This window comes from Hippopotamus amphibius, chromosome 15 (assembly GCF_030028045.1).
Source record: "Hippopotamus amphibius kiboko isolate mHipAmp2 chromosome 15, mHipAmp2.hap2, whole genome shotgun sequence".
Classification (NCBI taxonomy): domain Eukaryota; kingdom Metazoa; phylum Chordata; class Mammalia; order Artiodactyla; family Hippopotamidae; genus Hippopotamus; species Hippopotamus amphibius.
In genome coordinates, this window is record NC_080200.1 from 57,895,487 (window position 1) to 57,911,229 (window position 15,743).

At 45.6% G+C, this 15,743-nt stretch overlaps 1 protein-coding gene across 6 annotated transcripts in view; it reads left to right on the plus strand.

Annotated features, from left to right (window-relative positions):
* The first annotated feature begins 1,652 nt into the window (after positions 1-1,652).
* ANKH (ANKH inorganic pyrophosphate transport regulator) overlaps positions 1,653-15,743 on the plus strand; it is a 136,688-nt gene continuing 122,597 nt past the window's right edge. For 2 of the 6 annotated variants that reach the window (XM_057708137.1, XM_057708136.1), the window contains exon 1: positions 1,654-2,182. Coding sequence is in view for 4 of the 6 variants with exons in the window: in XM_057708136.1 (XP_057564119.1) it covers positions 2,087-2,182 (96 nt within the window). In the remaining 2 variants the exon portion in view is untranslated. Of the gene's footprint in view, positions 2,183-15,743 lie in introns of all 6 variants that reach the window. The other 4 variants (XM_057708139.1, XM_057708140.1, XM_057708135.1 and 1 more) reach the window with 4 other exon arrangements.

Genomic DNA, 15,743 nt, shown 5'->3' on the forward strand with positions numbered 1-15,743 from the left:
AAATAATACTATTTGACATATCTAACCCAATAAATAATTACCAGAATTTCATTTTAATTATAGGGTGTGTCATTTGAGGTTACATCAGAGCGGCAAGGTAAATTAGCTTCCTATTTCTCAAGGCCTTGTTCTGTTTGGAATTTTAAAAGGTCTTTTAAAGCGCATAAAATATGGAAAACATTTAATATTTTCAAATAATTGTGAAATACCTGAACCCAGGAGGTGGAGATCTCATGCTTACTAAGAACACATGCTGTACACTGCTAAATGTGAGGTCATAGGCTCTGTTCCTGGGGGCACGATTATTTTATTACTTTTAATCATTAATTTATTATGCTCAGTAAACTTCAAAAAAGATGCGTGTGCGGAGTGGGGGAGGGAGGAGTGCAAAATAATACGAGCGGGATAGGCTACATCACCTGCTGACCCCGCCTTCAAAAATTAAGAATGTTCAGAGGCAGAACATTAAACCGGGCACAGCTCCTTCTAAGTGCTGGGACCTTTTCGAGCGTACAGGTCACACACCCGTGAATCCAGACCTGCACGCGAGGCCCTCTTTTATCCTCCGTTAAGGTACCATGATTTCCACAGCACTCTCTCCCTTCTTCAGGCGCTTTGCATGCCGGGGCCTCGACCCTCTGGTCACAGCGCGCTGGTGCAAAGGCGGATGCTGGCTCTGCTGCCTGCCCTGCTGTTCTTAAGTTTTAGGTAACACACTTAGCACAGCTGTTATTTACCCTGAAATCACTGGGGCAAGTATAAAAGAAATTTTTCTTTCTTTCTCCTTCTATATTGAAAAGAGACAGACTTCTCGAGTTTTGTTGTTGTTTACACCAGTGGAGCATTGAGGGAATCTCAGCTCACAGTTAGCGAAGCCCAGGTCTGGGCGCCCCAAAGGCCCGCCGGCCCAGCCTGGGCGCCTGCGGGGACGGTCCCCGAGGCCCTCCGTGCATTTACCCTCGGGATGCGGGTCACCGTCGCCCCGGACACCCTGAGAGAGATGCTCCTTGTCTCGGTCTCTCGCGCCACCCCCCCCACGTCCGACGCCTCCGTCTCTCCCGGGCCCCCAGCTGCCCAGGTGGGCCCCCAGCAGGTCCCCGCCGGAAGCGGCCTCCTCCCCACGTCCCCGCCCGCCCCGAGGCGGCCACCATGGGATGGGGCCGGCGCGGCGCCCGCCAGAGGGGCAGGGGGCCCTCCCAAACCCGCCCTCTCCCGGCTCCGCTGCGCCCCGACTCCTCCTCGCGCATCCGCGCTCACGTCGCCGGCCCCGGCTGCCAGTCTCCCACACGCCCCGGCGCGTCCCCGGACAGCGCGGGGATCCCCCCCCCCCCCACCAGGCCCGGGCCCCACGGGGCTCGGGCGACAGGACCCGGCCAGGGAGCCCGGGTGGCCCGGGCGCCTCCCGATCGCTGGCTGCGCCCGCCCCTCAGGCTCCCCCCGCAGCCCGGCGCCGCCGCCGCGAGGCCGGCAGCGGCCCCGCGGCGAGTCCCACCCGGCGGGGCCGCGCGGCCTGTGCGTGCGCAGCGCCCCACGCGGCCGCGCCGAGCGCAGGGGGCGGCGGAGGCGAGGAGGGCGCCGCCCGCCCCGGCCCGGCCCGGCCCGGCCCGGCCCCTTCGCCAGCCCGCCCGCCCTCCCGCCCCCGGGGGCCGCCGGCGGTGCCCGCGCCTCCGCGCCTCCGCGCCCGCCCCTGGTTTCCTCCGTACCGCGGCGGCGGCGGCGGCGGCGGCGGCGGAGCCTCGTGCGCGCGGCTATTTATTTCCGGGCCCCAGAGCGCTTATAATGGAGCCGCTGTCAGCAGAACCTTCTGCCGCCGCCGCCGCCGCCGCCGTCCCTCCTCTTTTTTTTCCCGGCAGATCTTTGTTGTGTGGGAGGGCAGCAGGGATGGACTTGAGCTTGCGGATCTCCTGCTAGAGCAGCCGCGCTTGGAGAGGGCGCCGCAGCCGCGAGGAGGAGCCGCCGCCGCCGCCCCGAGGCCCCGCAGGACCCGGCCTCCGTCCGCCCGCGCCCCCGCCCGGCCCGCGCCTGCCTCCCGGCACATTCCCCTCGCGGCGGCAGATGTGTGTGGGGTCAGCCCACGGCGGGGACTATGGTGAAATTCCCGGCGCTCACGCACTACTGGCCCCTGATCCGGTTCCTGGTGCCCCTGGGCATCACCAACATAGCCATCGACTTCGGGGAGCAGGTAAGCCCCGGCCGCGCCCCATGCCCGGCCCGGGTAGCGCCGCCCCGCGCCCCGCACCCTGCGCCCCGCTGCCTCTGCCTTGGCCTTAGACGCCCGGGCGGCAGGGGATGGGGACAGAGGAGAGTCACCTGCTCCGAGTCTCTTTTTATCCCGGAACGTTTGGTTGGGTTGACAGCTTGTCAAAGATGACTTTCCAGCATTCCATCCTCCCTCCCCCCAATTATTCAGCACACTTTTCCAGCTCTCCCTGGAAAACATTAAAAGACTGGAGGGTTTGGAGCTTCCCCTATAGAAGGGTTTTTAGTGCATAGAAGGAGTATTATGTAATTTGTGATTATGTAAACCTCTGGTTTGTAAGTAAAATGTAGTTTCTGATAGCTTGAGTTGCTGGGGTTTTATTTATCCCAAGTTTGTGGTGATGGTGATGATGGAGAGAATTTTGTATTAGAGTGTGTCCAAGTTGATTTCCCAGGTTCTTTTTTTTTTTTTTTTTTTTTTAAAGCTCATGTGTGGATTAGAGGTGTCCCAAATGTGTACTGATAAGCCGACCATTGGCCATCTCTAGTTTGGGGTTTCTTTTTTTTCTTTCCGTCTTGCACCACTAAAGAAGGAGAGCACGTTTTTGTTTGTTGTCTTCTCATGCTTGTTTCTTTTTCATGCTTTCCCCCATTTCTCTCCATGTGGCGTCATTACAAATCGAGCGCTGCAGACTCTCCAGCAGCGGGGCATTGGTACTCCGCACTTTTCCGGTGGGGACCGCTTTCACAGGCCTTCTGAGGGATGCAGTTGCATTTTTAAGGCCGGGAAGAGGATTGGGGCAAGAGGGCAGCAGCCTGTCACCTTGATGGGCAGGTGTCGGAACCTGGTCCTCGCTGTGATTGAGCAGCTCCTGACCCTATTTCTTTTCCTTTAAGTCGAGACCTCAAAGGATGTTTACATAGAAAAAGCACCTATTTTGATGCACCTTCAGTTAAAAAAATTTTTTTTTCAGAAGGCAGTTCCTCTGACTCCTTTTGATGAGTATCTGCTTGCATTTCTCTCTGTGCTCAGAACTTTCGATTGATTGCAACTGTTTAGCTCCTGAATACTTTAGCCCACCTTGTAAGCTGCTTTTTATTTGGAATTTTATTGTTGACAAGTGTTCACAATGTCGCATAGCCTCTAGAGACCTTTGTCTACCTAGTAAGCCAACTTATTTCCTTTGACGAAATATTATATCTTTTCTGTTGCCACTTTGCTCTGCCAGCACCGCCTCCCCAGGGTTCCCCAAGGGCTCCTCCGCAGCTCCACCTTCCACCCTCCCACCCCAACCTTCCTTCTTGCATAATTAGCTGGTGAATTTGAGTATCTCCTCTACTCTTTGGAAAGGTTTTTAGGCCTGAGTGTATTCCATTGCACATTTTAGATGAGTCAAGTGCTGTGCATTCACCTCAAGCTTTTACTCTTCTAAGGCTTATCTTCTTCGAGCTGCCCCCAAAGGTTGTCAGAAAGCCCAGGCTGCTTACCTGATCGCTTCTCCCTGAGCTGTAGCTGAGTGTGTGTGTATTATATAGGGATAACTGGAAGAAATGACTTTTCTTTGCCATACTGAAATGGCCAGAAACATACCGCAGTATTGCCTCACATTTGCCTTGTTTTAATGCAAAGTGATATAACTAAGGATTTGATTTTAGTGTAAAGAAAGGTCACAAAAGGGAAGCTAGACATAAAAGACAACCATACAGGTGATCTGTCCTAGTGGGTCTAATAATTCAAACTCATCCTTGAGACGTTGCTAACCTCCTTGTTGTAGGTGACATAAGCAAAGTGCTAGAAGAGTTGTCTTGTTGCACAGAAGCAAGTTTTATCAACAAGCGTCCTTTGAGGTACTTATCCCTTAAGCACCAGTGTGTTTATGAGGCTCCAGGCTGCCTGGTGGTGGAGATATTTTATCAGAGTTAGGGGTGGAGAGATGGAGGGAAGAAACTGATATGTTTCCAAAACCTTGCTTTGCCTTCCGGCATCAGATAATTTTGCAAAATGGGGCAGGGTGCAAGGAACAGAACTTACTTTTTCTTACTGTTAAATTGGAGGGAAGGAATTGCAATGTGAGCTAAAGAGTGACCTGGTCATAGGTGGCTCATGAATAAAAGAACATTTTACCCCAACTGCTTTGAGGCACAATAAAGAGGACGAAAAATGAACCTATTATATGCAAATATGGGTCTATGTTAGACTTCTGAAAGTATGCAGCTCTTGACAAGGAGTCTCGTCAAGTTCTGTAGACAGATGGACACATGCAGGTTTCTACCATTCTTCTTTCAGAGTGGGCAGGTATATCACACCTTGCTACGAGTGAACAATGATTCACATTTCAGTAATCTACTAATTCTAAAGTAGGCAGGTGACAGGGGAGTCCGAAGGTCAAAACAGTCCCTGGTTCACACATTTTCAAGATGATGAAACCCAAAATTAAAAAATCCAATAACTCATTAGCTTTTAAGTCCCTAACTTGTAAATGTTTCTTAGATGAGGTGGTTTTTTTAATAATAAATATCTCAGTTTGTGGCTTCTGTTGAAAACGTGGACAGAACTTTTAAAATGAAAATCCTGCTATATGCAAGATTCCACTAAAACATGAATAAGCAGCACATGTGACTGTGTGAAGGAATTACACATTATCTCAGAGCTGTTACTGTTGGGTGGGGGTGCTGTGAAAAAGCCTGTGACAGCCCATCCAGGGCCTTCAGATATTTTCCAGGGCCATTATCTGGTATGTGTAGCTTTCCCTGTAATGTTACAGGTTAGTCAGGGAAGAAACGCGAATCTTATGGAGTATTTACTCTAACAGAATCTGTTATCACATTTTTCAGGTTTGGTGGTGGCAGTAATTTGGGGGTAGGGGCACATGTTGAATTCTACACTGAAAAAAAAAAAGCTGTATCAAATTAGAATGACCTGCTTTTTAATATTAAACATAGGCACCAGAGAAAAAATGAGAATACTCCCTTATCGCAGAACCCAAAATAATGTTTGTAGAACCCTTTGGGTGTGTAGAACACTGTATGATAATTGCAGTATATGTGGAATTATCATTTTATTTCTATTTTTACACATTGAGAAGCAAAAGTATTCATTGCTTCCATTCATCGAGCACTTGGTATGTGCTTGTAACATCTCAGTGCGTATTACATATGAGGAAAGAATAAGAGGCCTAGGCGTGTTAAGGCACTTGTTCAAGTTCACACAGGCAGTGCAGGGTAGAGCTGGAGTTCCAACCATGACCTCCTGGCCCATTGCCATTCTGCTCTCTGCCTAGGCACTGAGAGCCACCCCAGGAGTTCTTAGACATTTAGAAGTAAGTACTGGCTTTTCTGAGTCCCAGCCTTCGTTTAAATGTGATCTTAGCTCACAGTTTGAATTTTAAAGACTCAACAGATGTAAGACAATCATAAGGAGGCCCCTCAGGAAAGGCAGATTATGACCAAGAGGGTCATGTGAAGAAGGGTCAAATTATCCAGATACTTGATTAAATCAATGCTGTATCTTACTTTGGCAAGGTTGCCATAGCCTTTAGTGAAAAGAAAGGAAAAAAAAGATAAGAAACAAGGGATAGTTCGCAAAATTGTTCGGACATCACTTAGTCTTTATCACTAGAGCAATACAGATGGCTAAGGAAAGGTGGAAGATGTGAACATACATTGAAGAAATACAGTGTATTTCTTCAGAAATGTCTGCAAGTATCCATTTCATCTCACCATATTCAGATGACTGTGATTTCTGTTTAAAATTAAATTTGGTACAAAGTCCCTGAATTCCTTAAAATTCCCCCTAATTATGTAGAATAAGTCAGTGATTTTTTTTTTTAAGGTACCTAATAACACTTAAAATATTAAGGACAGCTTTGCTATGAAGACTTGAAAGAGAAAAAGTTGAAGTTCTTACTTAAGAAGTGTGTTCTGCTCAGTGCCAGGCAGTCTACTTTTGACACTCACGTTGATTACTTGAGCTATTTCAGATAACCCTGAGTGAATCACTGAATTTGGTTGGGTCCAATATGATAAATCAAAGACCCAAGGGATTTATCTGTGAAGGAAGCATTTTGCATATGGGTTGTTAATTACTAGAGTAAGACGTATAATAGGAATGTTTCGTGTTTCCCCACCCCTCCTTTCTCACTTAAGAAACCTAGAGTTAGGCTTCCACGATAAAAGAGGGTTTCAAATTACTAACATCAGGAAATGGAAAAGAGAGAGAGAGAAGCCCAGGAAAAATAGCTTAGTAAATGTTCTCCTTGTCTACCAAGTAGAGAAATGCACCCCCCCACCCCCCTTTAAAGAAGGGTCTCCAGGAAGTACAGGAATTTTTTTTTTTAAGTGAATGTTGTGCATGGCACTGGCCACTGCTGGGCTGGGACTCTTCATCTAAGGTCACTAAGTGATGGAAGAGACCTCCCCAGGCAGAGCTTGCCCTAAGTAATAACAGAAGTGTCCATCATATGTTCCACTTTCCAAAGTACTTACAGACAGAAAAGTAAATCCCAGGTTAAGTTTCTAAGTGACTGTCAGTGAGAGAGTTTTTTCTCCTCCAATCTATTCTGTGTTAATGGACTAAATCTCAAAACACCATTTATCTTTTTCTAATTAATAAAGTAACACATGCCATTGAAAGTTTGGTTACATATTTAAAAATGGGGGGAAAAAAGTAAAAATACCTCTAATTCCACTCTGAAGAAAAACCCCTTTAACGTTTTGGGTATCTCCTGCCAATTTTTTTTTACATAGTTGAGGATATATATGTGTATGTATGTATATATATGTGTGTGTATATATATATTTCACAGAACACAGAGGCATTTTTCCCATATCACTTATAAGTATTTAACTGTGATTTTAAATAGCAGCATAATATGTGATTATATGAGTATACAGTAATTTCCTTTGCTGTATATTGCCCTATTGTTTAAATGCTGAGGTTTTTTGTTTGTTTTTTTCAACATAAAGTTTCAGTGAGCATCTTTGTGTAATAAGTAGATAATGTGTTTTCTCTGATTGCCTTGGGCTTTCTGCCTGGCATAATTCAGTGCCTATTTCAGTTTCTCATTCATACATAGAAAATGAGGTCACTGGCAGTCCGTATTTAGTCAAGGACATTGTGACCTCCTTAGTCCAAGTGATACTCACGTCTCCACTGTGTTTCCCAGCTTTCTTTAGATGTGCATCTATGTTTTAAGTACCTCTTTCACTGCACTTAGGTAAATAGATTATTTCTAGAGCCACAAAGGTATAATCCTGTGGTTTGTTTCTTTACTCATTTATTTATTGACGTGGTTTGATGACCAACTTAACTACTACTTTGTCAGAATACTTCTTCCCAAGCATCTCCTTCAAAAGATAATCAAATACTTCTTACATGAAGACAATATCTAAATCTCTTTCTAGTTACACATCAGATTCTTTAAAAGCAGTTTTAAAAGTGTACCAAGCATTATCGTTTATGGTACCATCTCACCAGTAATTGGTTTCCATGTCTTTTTGCTTTCCCTTGTCTGATCTGGGGCAACAGGGCAGGCTATGTTAGGGTGGGAGGGCAAGAGATCACAGGTGGAAAGTCATTCTTTTAATGTCCTATGTGAGTCAAAATAAATATACCTCGTTAAACTTGTACCAGACTGGCTTGGGTCATATCTGCATTTTAAAAAATCAATCTGGTGTTTTTTAACATCTGTGACTTTATTAGTTGATGTGGCCATGCCAGAAATACAGAAAACTCTGTTTTCGTGCAGAATTATCTGGATAAGAGCTACCTCTGTGAGTGCATTTTCTTGATAACTGAAGCTTACCCTTTAAAATGCAAATCACTGGTTTTCTTTTTCTTTTTGTAGTATGAGAAATCTATATTGGAAATCTATATTGCACATTTCTCTACTGTATTAAATAAATACTATATGCAAAACGCAATGAACATTTTATGGTGGCTTGTGAATGTTGTACTGGGCCATCAGTTGACAGGATAACCACTGACAGGTGATACACAAAATACTTAACAAGAGTTTGGCACTGATTGACAAAAATAAAAATAATAAAATAATAATTAATAAAAAAGGCGAATACATGTTGAATACTTGCTTTTTAATTTTCTTTTTTGGATCTGCTCTGGGCCCCAGAAACTAAAATCCACTAGAAGTCCATGAAAAAAGTGAAGAATATATAATTTTGGAGGCCTGCCCTTGGGAAAAAAGCATATATACTTTGTGATGCTAGTTCTCCTGCCATACCCTACTTTTGTTTCTGTTCTAGAGAGATTCTAGAGTCAATGTCAGGTAAGTAACCTTTGCATAAGGGAAGTGTTGCTGGATTGGACACAGCCCCTGGTCCCCACCGAGAAAACCTACATGAAACACTTTTGCAGTCAGAGAATCACAGAGTGAGATGCCTCATTGCACACTGCAGTTTATGATACCCCATGGTGAGGCGCTCGGTACTTGCAGTAACTCAGTGATCACGTCTGCGGTCATGACGATGAATGGTGAGCCATGTAGAGGTAGTTCTCATCTGGAGATTGTACCCCCTGCCCTGTTCTCTCTAAATGCTCCTGTCCCCAGAGTGGATAGCACCCCTCTGCAACGATGAGAATACAGTCAGAGAGCAGGGAAATTAGACTTCATATCAAGCCATATAGACACCAAGTTTTGTTTCTGTTATGTTTTATTTGTGCTATTTCCATGGTTTGGGGATCATTCAGCTTCTATGCCAACAACCAAGTACCACTCACGACACTGAGGACAAATGAGCTTAAAATTTTTAGACCAAGACTGCAGTTATCTCGGTCAGCTGGAGACTTCTGCATCACAGCTTTCTGGTTCTGTGTGGTTGCTTATCTGTACCAAAAATGTTTTCCAAGTCCATCTTGGGAAGGGAAATAACTTAGTTATTTGTCAGGGCAAAGGTGGTATTTATTCCTCTAGATAACAAGTTATCAGAAAGCAGCCTGTGCATCTGGTCCAGGAAATGCCACGTGGTCCCAAGCGACAGATGGACCAGCTTTGTTTCTAGTGAGGGGAGTACATTTTGGTCTTAGCTCACAGGTCCTAGCCAGCGTCTACATTTTTTATGGGGTTTTGATATCACAGGATTGGCAGGGCTTTCCGTGAGTCTGACAGCCAGTGCTGTTACAGAGTTGCCTTTCTGTAGAAGGGTTTGTCAGTATGAATGGGCAGTCCTCTTAGTCACATAGGTCTGCATCTCTGTCCCCAGGCTCAGGGCAGGGGGAAGGGCTGTGTGTACGGCTCCTTCTCCAGCATAAGGAGGCAAGAGGCACTCCCTACACCTCCAAGCCCACATTTGCAGCACACTTCCTGTGCCTTGTCCAGAATCATCCCACCTGGATGGAGACTTGCTGGCCATGGGGACCTGTGACTCCAGGCTGGGAGCAAGTTGAAAGCCAAAGTGGGACTCCCTGGATAAGAACTTTCAAGGGCAACTGGAAAGGTTAGGCTGAGGCTCCTTAGGACATTTCGGAATTGAATGGCTGAAAAGCAGAATGTTTACCAGCAGATTAATGAGACTGTCTAGGGAAAAAGCTGAACCAAGAGTGAGAAGGGGCAGGAGTTGGCTTTGTGGCCGTAATCTTCCCAGGATGGGAGAAGTAAAGGTAGCTTATTTTGTGAGAGACACAGAAAGAATTAGTTTGGGTCGGGAAGCTTTCAGGGTTGTGGTCCAGAGTGAGCATTTACGTGGTGAGAGCCAGTCACTCCGGATTGTTTCTTAACTAAATAATAATGAGTCCACATCAATAAGCTTGTCAGAATCCCTGCTCTTTTTCTTTTCTTTTCTTTTCTTTTTTTTTTTAGATATATACCTTGAAGTCTAGGGAAGTTTTTGAGTCCCAGACTGTCATTTTTTCATTTGCCAATTGGCTTAGGTGTGGCTGCTTTGTGTTTTCAAATCTATCTTTAGGATGATAAGAAGTATGTATGCTCTTAAACATGAGTGGGTACCGCTCCTCTGTAAACAACCCGAGATCGGTTGGCTGCTGGGTCATGCATTTTAATACAGGGGAATGATAGTGTGGAGAATCTAAAATAGCAGATTACAAAAAAGAAGAAAAACTTGTCTGCGTGCTTTAAATGGTTTGGCAGGAAATTCACCGTGGCTGGGACACGGTGGCCTCCCACGATGTGTGACCTAAACTTGACATTTTATAAAGACAGGCAGTGTGGAGGAGAGCAGCAAATAACCACGCTTCATAAGAGGGAAGTAATTTTACCTCTTCACGATCCTAGCCAAGTGCAACGCAGGAGCAGCTGGAAAGACCCTTTGCCTCTAGCCGGATCTGAAATAGGGACTCAAGGGTCTCTTCTCTGCTCCAGCCTCACATTCAACGGTGCTTCCCTCGACCTCTCCCGAGAGCTGGTTTTTTTTGGGGGGTGGGTTAGGGTTCTCACCCCCTCCCTGTTCCGATGCAGCGTGGCATCACCTGGAGCCCCACGTGAGGTCAGGGCGTACCTCCCCTCCTCCCACACGAAACCTCACACCTTTACGTGTCAACATCACCTGTGCCTCACACCTACTGGGCTGCTTACCAAACCTGGGCAGGTTCCCTGGCATTGCTGGTAGTTAGTCCAAGTGTTTACCAGGCTTCCCGGGATGAGCCCGTGTTTCAGCAGCGAGGAGAAAGGAGCTCGGACTGAGTTCTGAAGATCCACTGAAGGGCCCTGCAGTCAGTGGCAGCAAGCATCAGAGGCTGAGCTGCACAACCACTTTTGTTTTTCTGAAATTCTTGTGTAATTTCTTTTAGGCTTAATATGTCTTCTGTCAGGAGAGGAGGCTGGTGAACCTGTTTTTCTTTCCTTTTTAAAAATCAAAGTATCGTTTACATACAGTGGGATGCACAGATCTTACAAGATCAGGTCCATGGGTTTTGACAAGTGACAAATGCACACCCCCATATAACCCACACCCCAGGCAAGATGTGGGGCGTTTCCATCAGCCCAGAAGGTTTCCGGTGCCCCTCCCCCAGAAGCGGCCGCTGTTCTGAGTACTGCAGAGGCCTTTTTTTTTTTTTTTTAAATGAACTGTTCATTTTTTTTTTTTTAAGGAATATCTGCTTATTTTATTTTTTTATTATTTTTGGCTGTGTTGAGTCTTCGTTGCTGCGTGCAGGCTTTCTCTAATTGTGGTGAGTGAGGGCTACGCTTCGTTGCAGAGCATGGGCTCTAGCGCTCAGCCTTTAGTAGTTGTGGCTCTCGGGCTCCAGAGCGCAGGCTCAGTAATTGTGGCGCACGGGCCTCGTTGCCCCGGGACATGTGGGATCTTCCCTGATTAGGGATTGAACCCGTGTCCTCTGCATTGGCAGGGGGATTCTCAACCACTACGCCACCAGGGAAGTCCTGCAGTGGCCTTTTTAATTTCTCAGATAAAGCGACATGCATGCGTTTGGTCCCAGATCACTGAGTTTGAGGACACTCATTACAGTGTGTCGCACTGTTACTCTCTCCTGTTGCAAAATATGCCTCAGTGTTGCGATTTTAGTGAATTTAAGGCAGGTGGAACACTTGACTTTCTGTGTAAAATAACTTTTCCCCTTATTTTGTGCTATTTGGTGTTTTTAATTCAATGAATATACATCCTTCCGTTGTATGAACTGCTGATCATTTTGATTTTCAAACATGCTTAAAGTCTGCTCAGAAAGCTAGCATCATAAAACAAAATGTGGTACATTCATACAATGGACTATTTATTCAGCCTTAAAAAAGGAATGAGGACTTCCTAGGTGGCGCAGTGGTTAAGAATCCGCCTGCCAATGCAGGGGACATGGGTTCGAGCCCTGCTCTGGGAAGATTCCACATGCCACGGAGCAACTAAGCCCGTGCACAACAACTATTGAGCCGGTGCTCTAGAGCCCGTGAGCCACAACTGTTGAGCCCATGTGCTGCAACTGTTGAAGCCCTTGCACCTAGAGCCTGTGCTCCACAACAAGAGAAGCCACTACAATGAGGAGCCAGCGCACCACAATGAAGAGTAGCCCCCGCTCGCAGCAACTAGAGAAAGCCCGTGTGCCAGCAATGAAGACCCAACGCAGCCAATAAATAAATAAATAAAATAAATTAAAAAAAAAAAAAGGAATGAAATTATGATGTATGCTACAACATAGATGAACCTTAAGGACATTATGATAAGTGAACTAAGCCAGACACAGAAGGACATGCCTTTGTGTATGTGGAAGTACGCTTCCACTTATATGCGGTACCTCAAATAGTCTAAGTCGTAGAGACAGAAAGTGGAATAGCAGTTACCAGGGATTAAGGGAGGGAGGAATGGGAGTTATTGTTTAATGGGTATAGAGTTTCAGTTTGGGATGACAAAGTTCTGAAGACGGATGGTGGTGATGGCTGAACAACAGGGTGAATGTACTTAATTCCACTGAATTGTACACTTTAAATGGTTAAAATGGTAAATTTTAGGTTATGTATACTTTATCAACATTTAAAAATTTTTCATTAACTTCATAAGCTACTCAGAAAGCCAATGGCTTTTGAAGATCTTTCTTTTGAAAAATTTTTAATAATTTTATTCTAGTTATAGTCATTGTATAAAGAAGGAAAATAAATAAAAGCATCAAGAAGAAAATGAGAATATATAGCATTATCTCTAGGCCCACCATCTAGAGATAATGCTATTTATTGTTTTAGTGCATGCCCTTCTCATCTCTTTTCTACCCAAGCATTTTAAAACAAAATTGTTACATCTTTCCACTCTATATCACAGGCAGTTTCCCTTGATTTTTTAAGTATTTATTTCAAAATGTAACAATTAATGGCATTCTTTCACAAGGATACACCATAGTTTACTTAACTAATCCTCTGTGGCTAGATGGTCAGTTATTTCTGTTTCATTCTATTTCAAATAGTGCTCTGAAACATTTTCATTCACAGTTCTTTGTTTCTGATTATTTCTTTGGATTCACACGAGAAATACTTGTGCACATGTGCACTTTTCAAGGCTTCCGACACCACACAGCTGTAGAATGTCTTCCCAGTTTCCCCTGCAGGCCCCTGTTGGATGTGGCCCCGGCCCCGGCCCCCAGCATCCCAACCTTGATGCTGTTTTACTGTCCAGTGAGTTCTGCCCCCGGAACCTGCGTTCTAGTTCTCTCAAAGCCACATGGTACTGAACTCCTTCCAATGATCTCTTTCATTAGAAGCATTTAAATGCTGAGAGATCAGTTCAGTTTTTCATCATGTAATACTTTTAAACTCATTCAGGACTTTCTTTCCTTTCAGTAAAAGCACATTTTGGACCAAATGCATACTGCACTTGGGATTAGGCAGAGGCACAGGGAGGAAAAGGAGTGAGTGGGTTTCACTCACATACATCTGGGAAGATACCTGTCTCTGCAGGTTTCAAGGCAGAGAAAAGTGCTTTTTTTGATGCGTTCAGTGATGCTTAAGAAGATTGCTTCCCCACACTTCCTGTGTGAACTCGTGGGAGAGGAGGAAAAAATTAACTGAACTTGCAAGGTACCAAGTCCTGCCTGAGGCTCCTGGCATGTACCGAGGGCGCATCCCCTTCCCCACTTTAAAGATGAGCAGATTGAACAGCTGTGCCAGGTCGTTCAGTCTCTCCACAGAAGATCCAGGCTCCTCTGACCGATGGCTCACACTTAGAGTCTCAGAAGAGAATATTTGGAGTTGACTGTTCTAGGGAAATGCGGAGCTAGTGATACTTAGGGGAAATAGAAGAGAAAGTGTTCGTCTCTCTTTTCTACCACGCTGACCGTGGCTTCTTCAATTTAACCTGGTCTCCTTGCTATTTAGAGCCCACCTTGGAGAAAAGGGGCAGAGTGAACAGAGAGGGGACATAGTTCATGCTTATTGAGAGATGCACTGAGTCCCTGTGGCTTCTCTAGCTTCTAGCAGTGCTGCATGCTGACCACAGCGTGAGAGAAAGAATGTCCACTCCTGATAGGCCCCCGGGACTTGATCTCCTCTGTCCCTGCACCTACTGGCTCTGTGACCTTGAGCAAAGAACTTGACTTTGGAGGCCTTCAGCCTTCCCAGCTGTTAAATGAGTATGAAGGGTTTCTGTACCTTCATTTGGAAGTGCAGAACACACAGAGACTAGACACAAAAGAGCTTTGAAATGTATGACGTGCTGCCCGTATGTAACGCAGTATTGCTAAGACTTTGAGCCAGGTATGCTGCTGCTATGCCTGTTTATTTTCACCCATCCTTGACTAGAGCTGACTTTTCTTGCTTTGTTTTCAATCCGTGACTTACGTTAAGGGGACTTGTTAAACCAGAGCCAGCTGGGTTTGGGACAAGCAGAAGCATGCCGGAGGACAGATGCTGGAAACACTTGGGTTTTACAACATGTGTGTCAGCAATACTTCTGCTGTTTTTTGTTTTTGTTTTTGTTTTCCACTTTGGGGAGAAGACTTTAAAGGCTGGATCAGCTCAGTAGTGTCATTGGGTTTGTTTGTTTGTTTGCTTGTTTTTTGGTTCTGTTTGAGTTACTGGGGTTTAGGTAACGTGCCTTTTAAAATGATAGGTTAAATTTCATTTTCTCTTAATCCTAGGCTGCTGTTTGACACAGATTTGGGGGAGGGTGGCTACATGAACCATTGGCGGCTTCTCTAATCTAGACATACAAATGGGACCAAGGCTTTTTCAAATTTGGTGACAATTACGGCAGTAACACACCGAGGTGTTTAAAACAAAGTACGGGGGCTGCTTGATGAGCTGGAAGTTGTAACCCTCTTTCTCAGGTGCTCACTATACTGTTTTGGGGTGTTTTTACCATTAAATGGAGAATATTTGCACCAATAATGGAGAATATGGAACACAGGAGGCAAGAGTGTCTTCATGAATGTGTTCATTCCACAGACGTTTCTTGAACACCTGCCGTGTGGCAGGTCCAGTGCTAGTCACTAAAGACAGAATAGGAAAAAGGACTGACTCAGCCCTTGCCTGTGCAGCGATTAATCTAGAAGGGCGAGCAGACAGGCAGGCACCTACCAAAGTATGTTATCAGGTCTGAGAAGGGGGAAGAATAAGGTATTTACCCCAGGATACTGTAACCCATCCTAAGGGTCAGGGAAGCTTTGGTTGCAGCTGAGACCTGAGATCTACGGAGATTGGCTTTGTGACCACCTAGAGCAGTGGGATGGGGAGGGCGGGAGGGAGGCTCAAGAGGGAGGGGATATATGTATACATATAGCCGATTCACTTTATTGTACAGCAGAAACTAACACAACATTGTAAAGCAATTATAAGCCAATAAAGATGTAAAAAAATATAAAATAAAATAGAGTGGCATGTCCCCTATTCTGGAAAGCAAGAGAGTGCCAGGTGGAAGATGGCAAATGCTTCGTATGAGTGGGACACAGAACGAGACCAGGATGGGGCGGGAGGGCGGGCGAGGGTGAGCAGAACCCGAACGAGGAAGTCCCAGTCAGTCAGGGTAAGGCGTTTGGCCTTGATCATTAGGGCAGTGGGGAATTCTGAAGGGCTCTTAGTAGGGGTGTGGCGTGCTTGGATTTGCATATTTGAAAGATAACTTTGGTTTCAGTGTGGCTAACG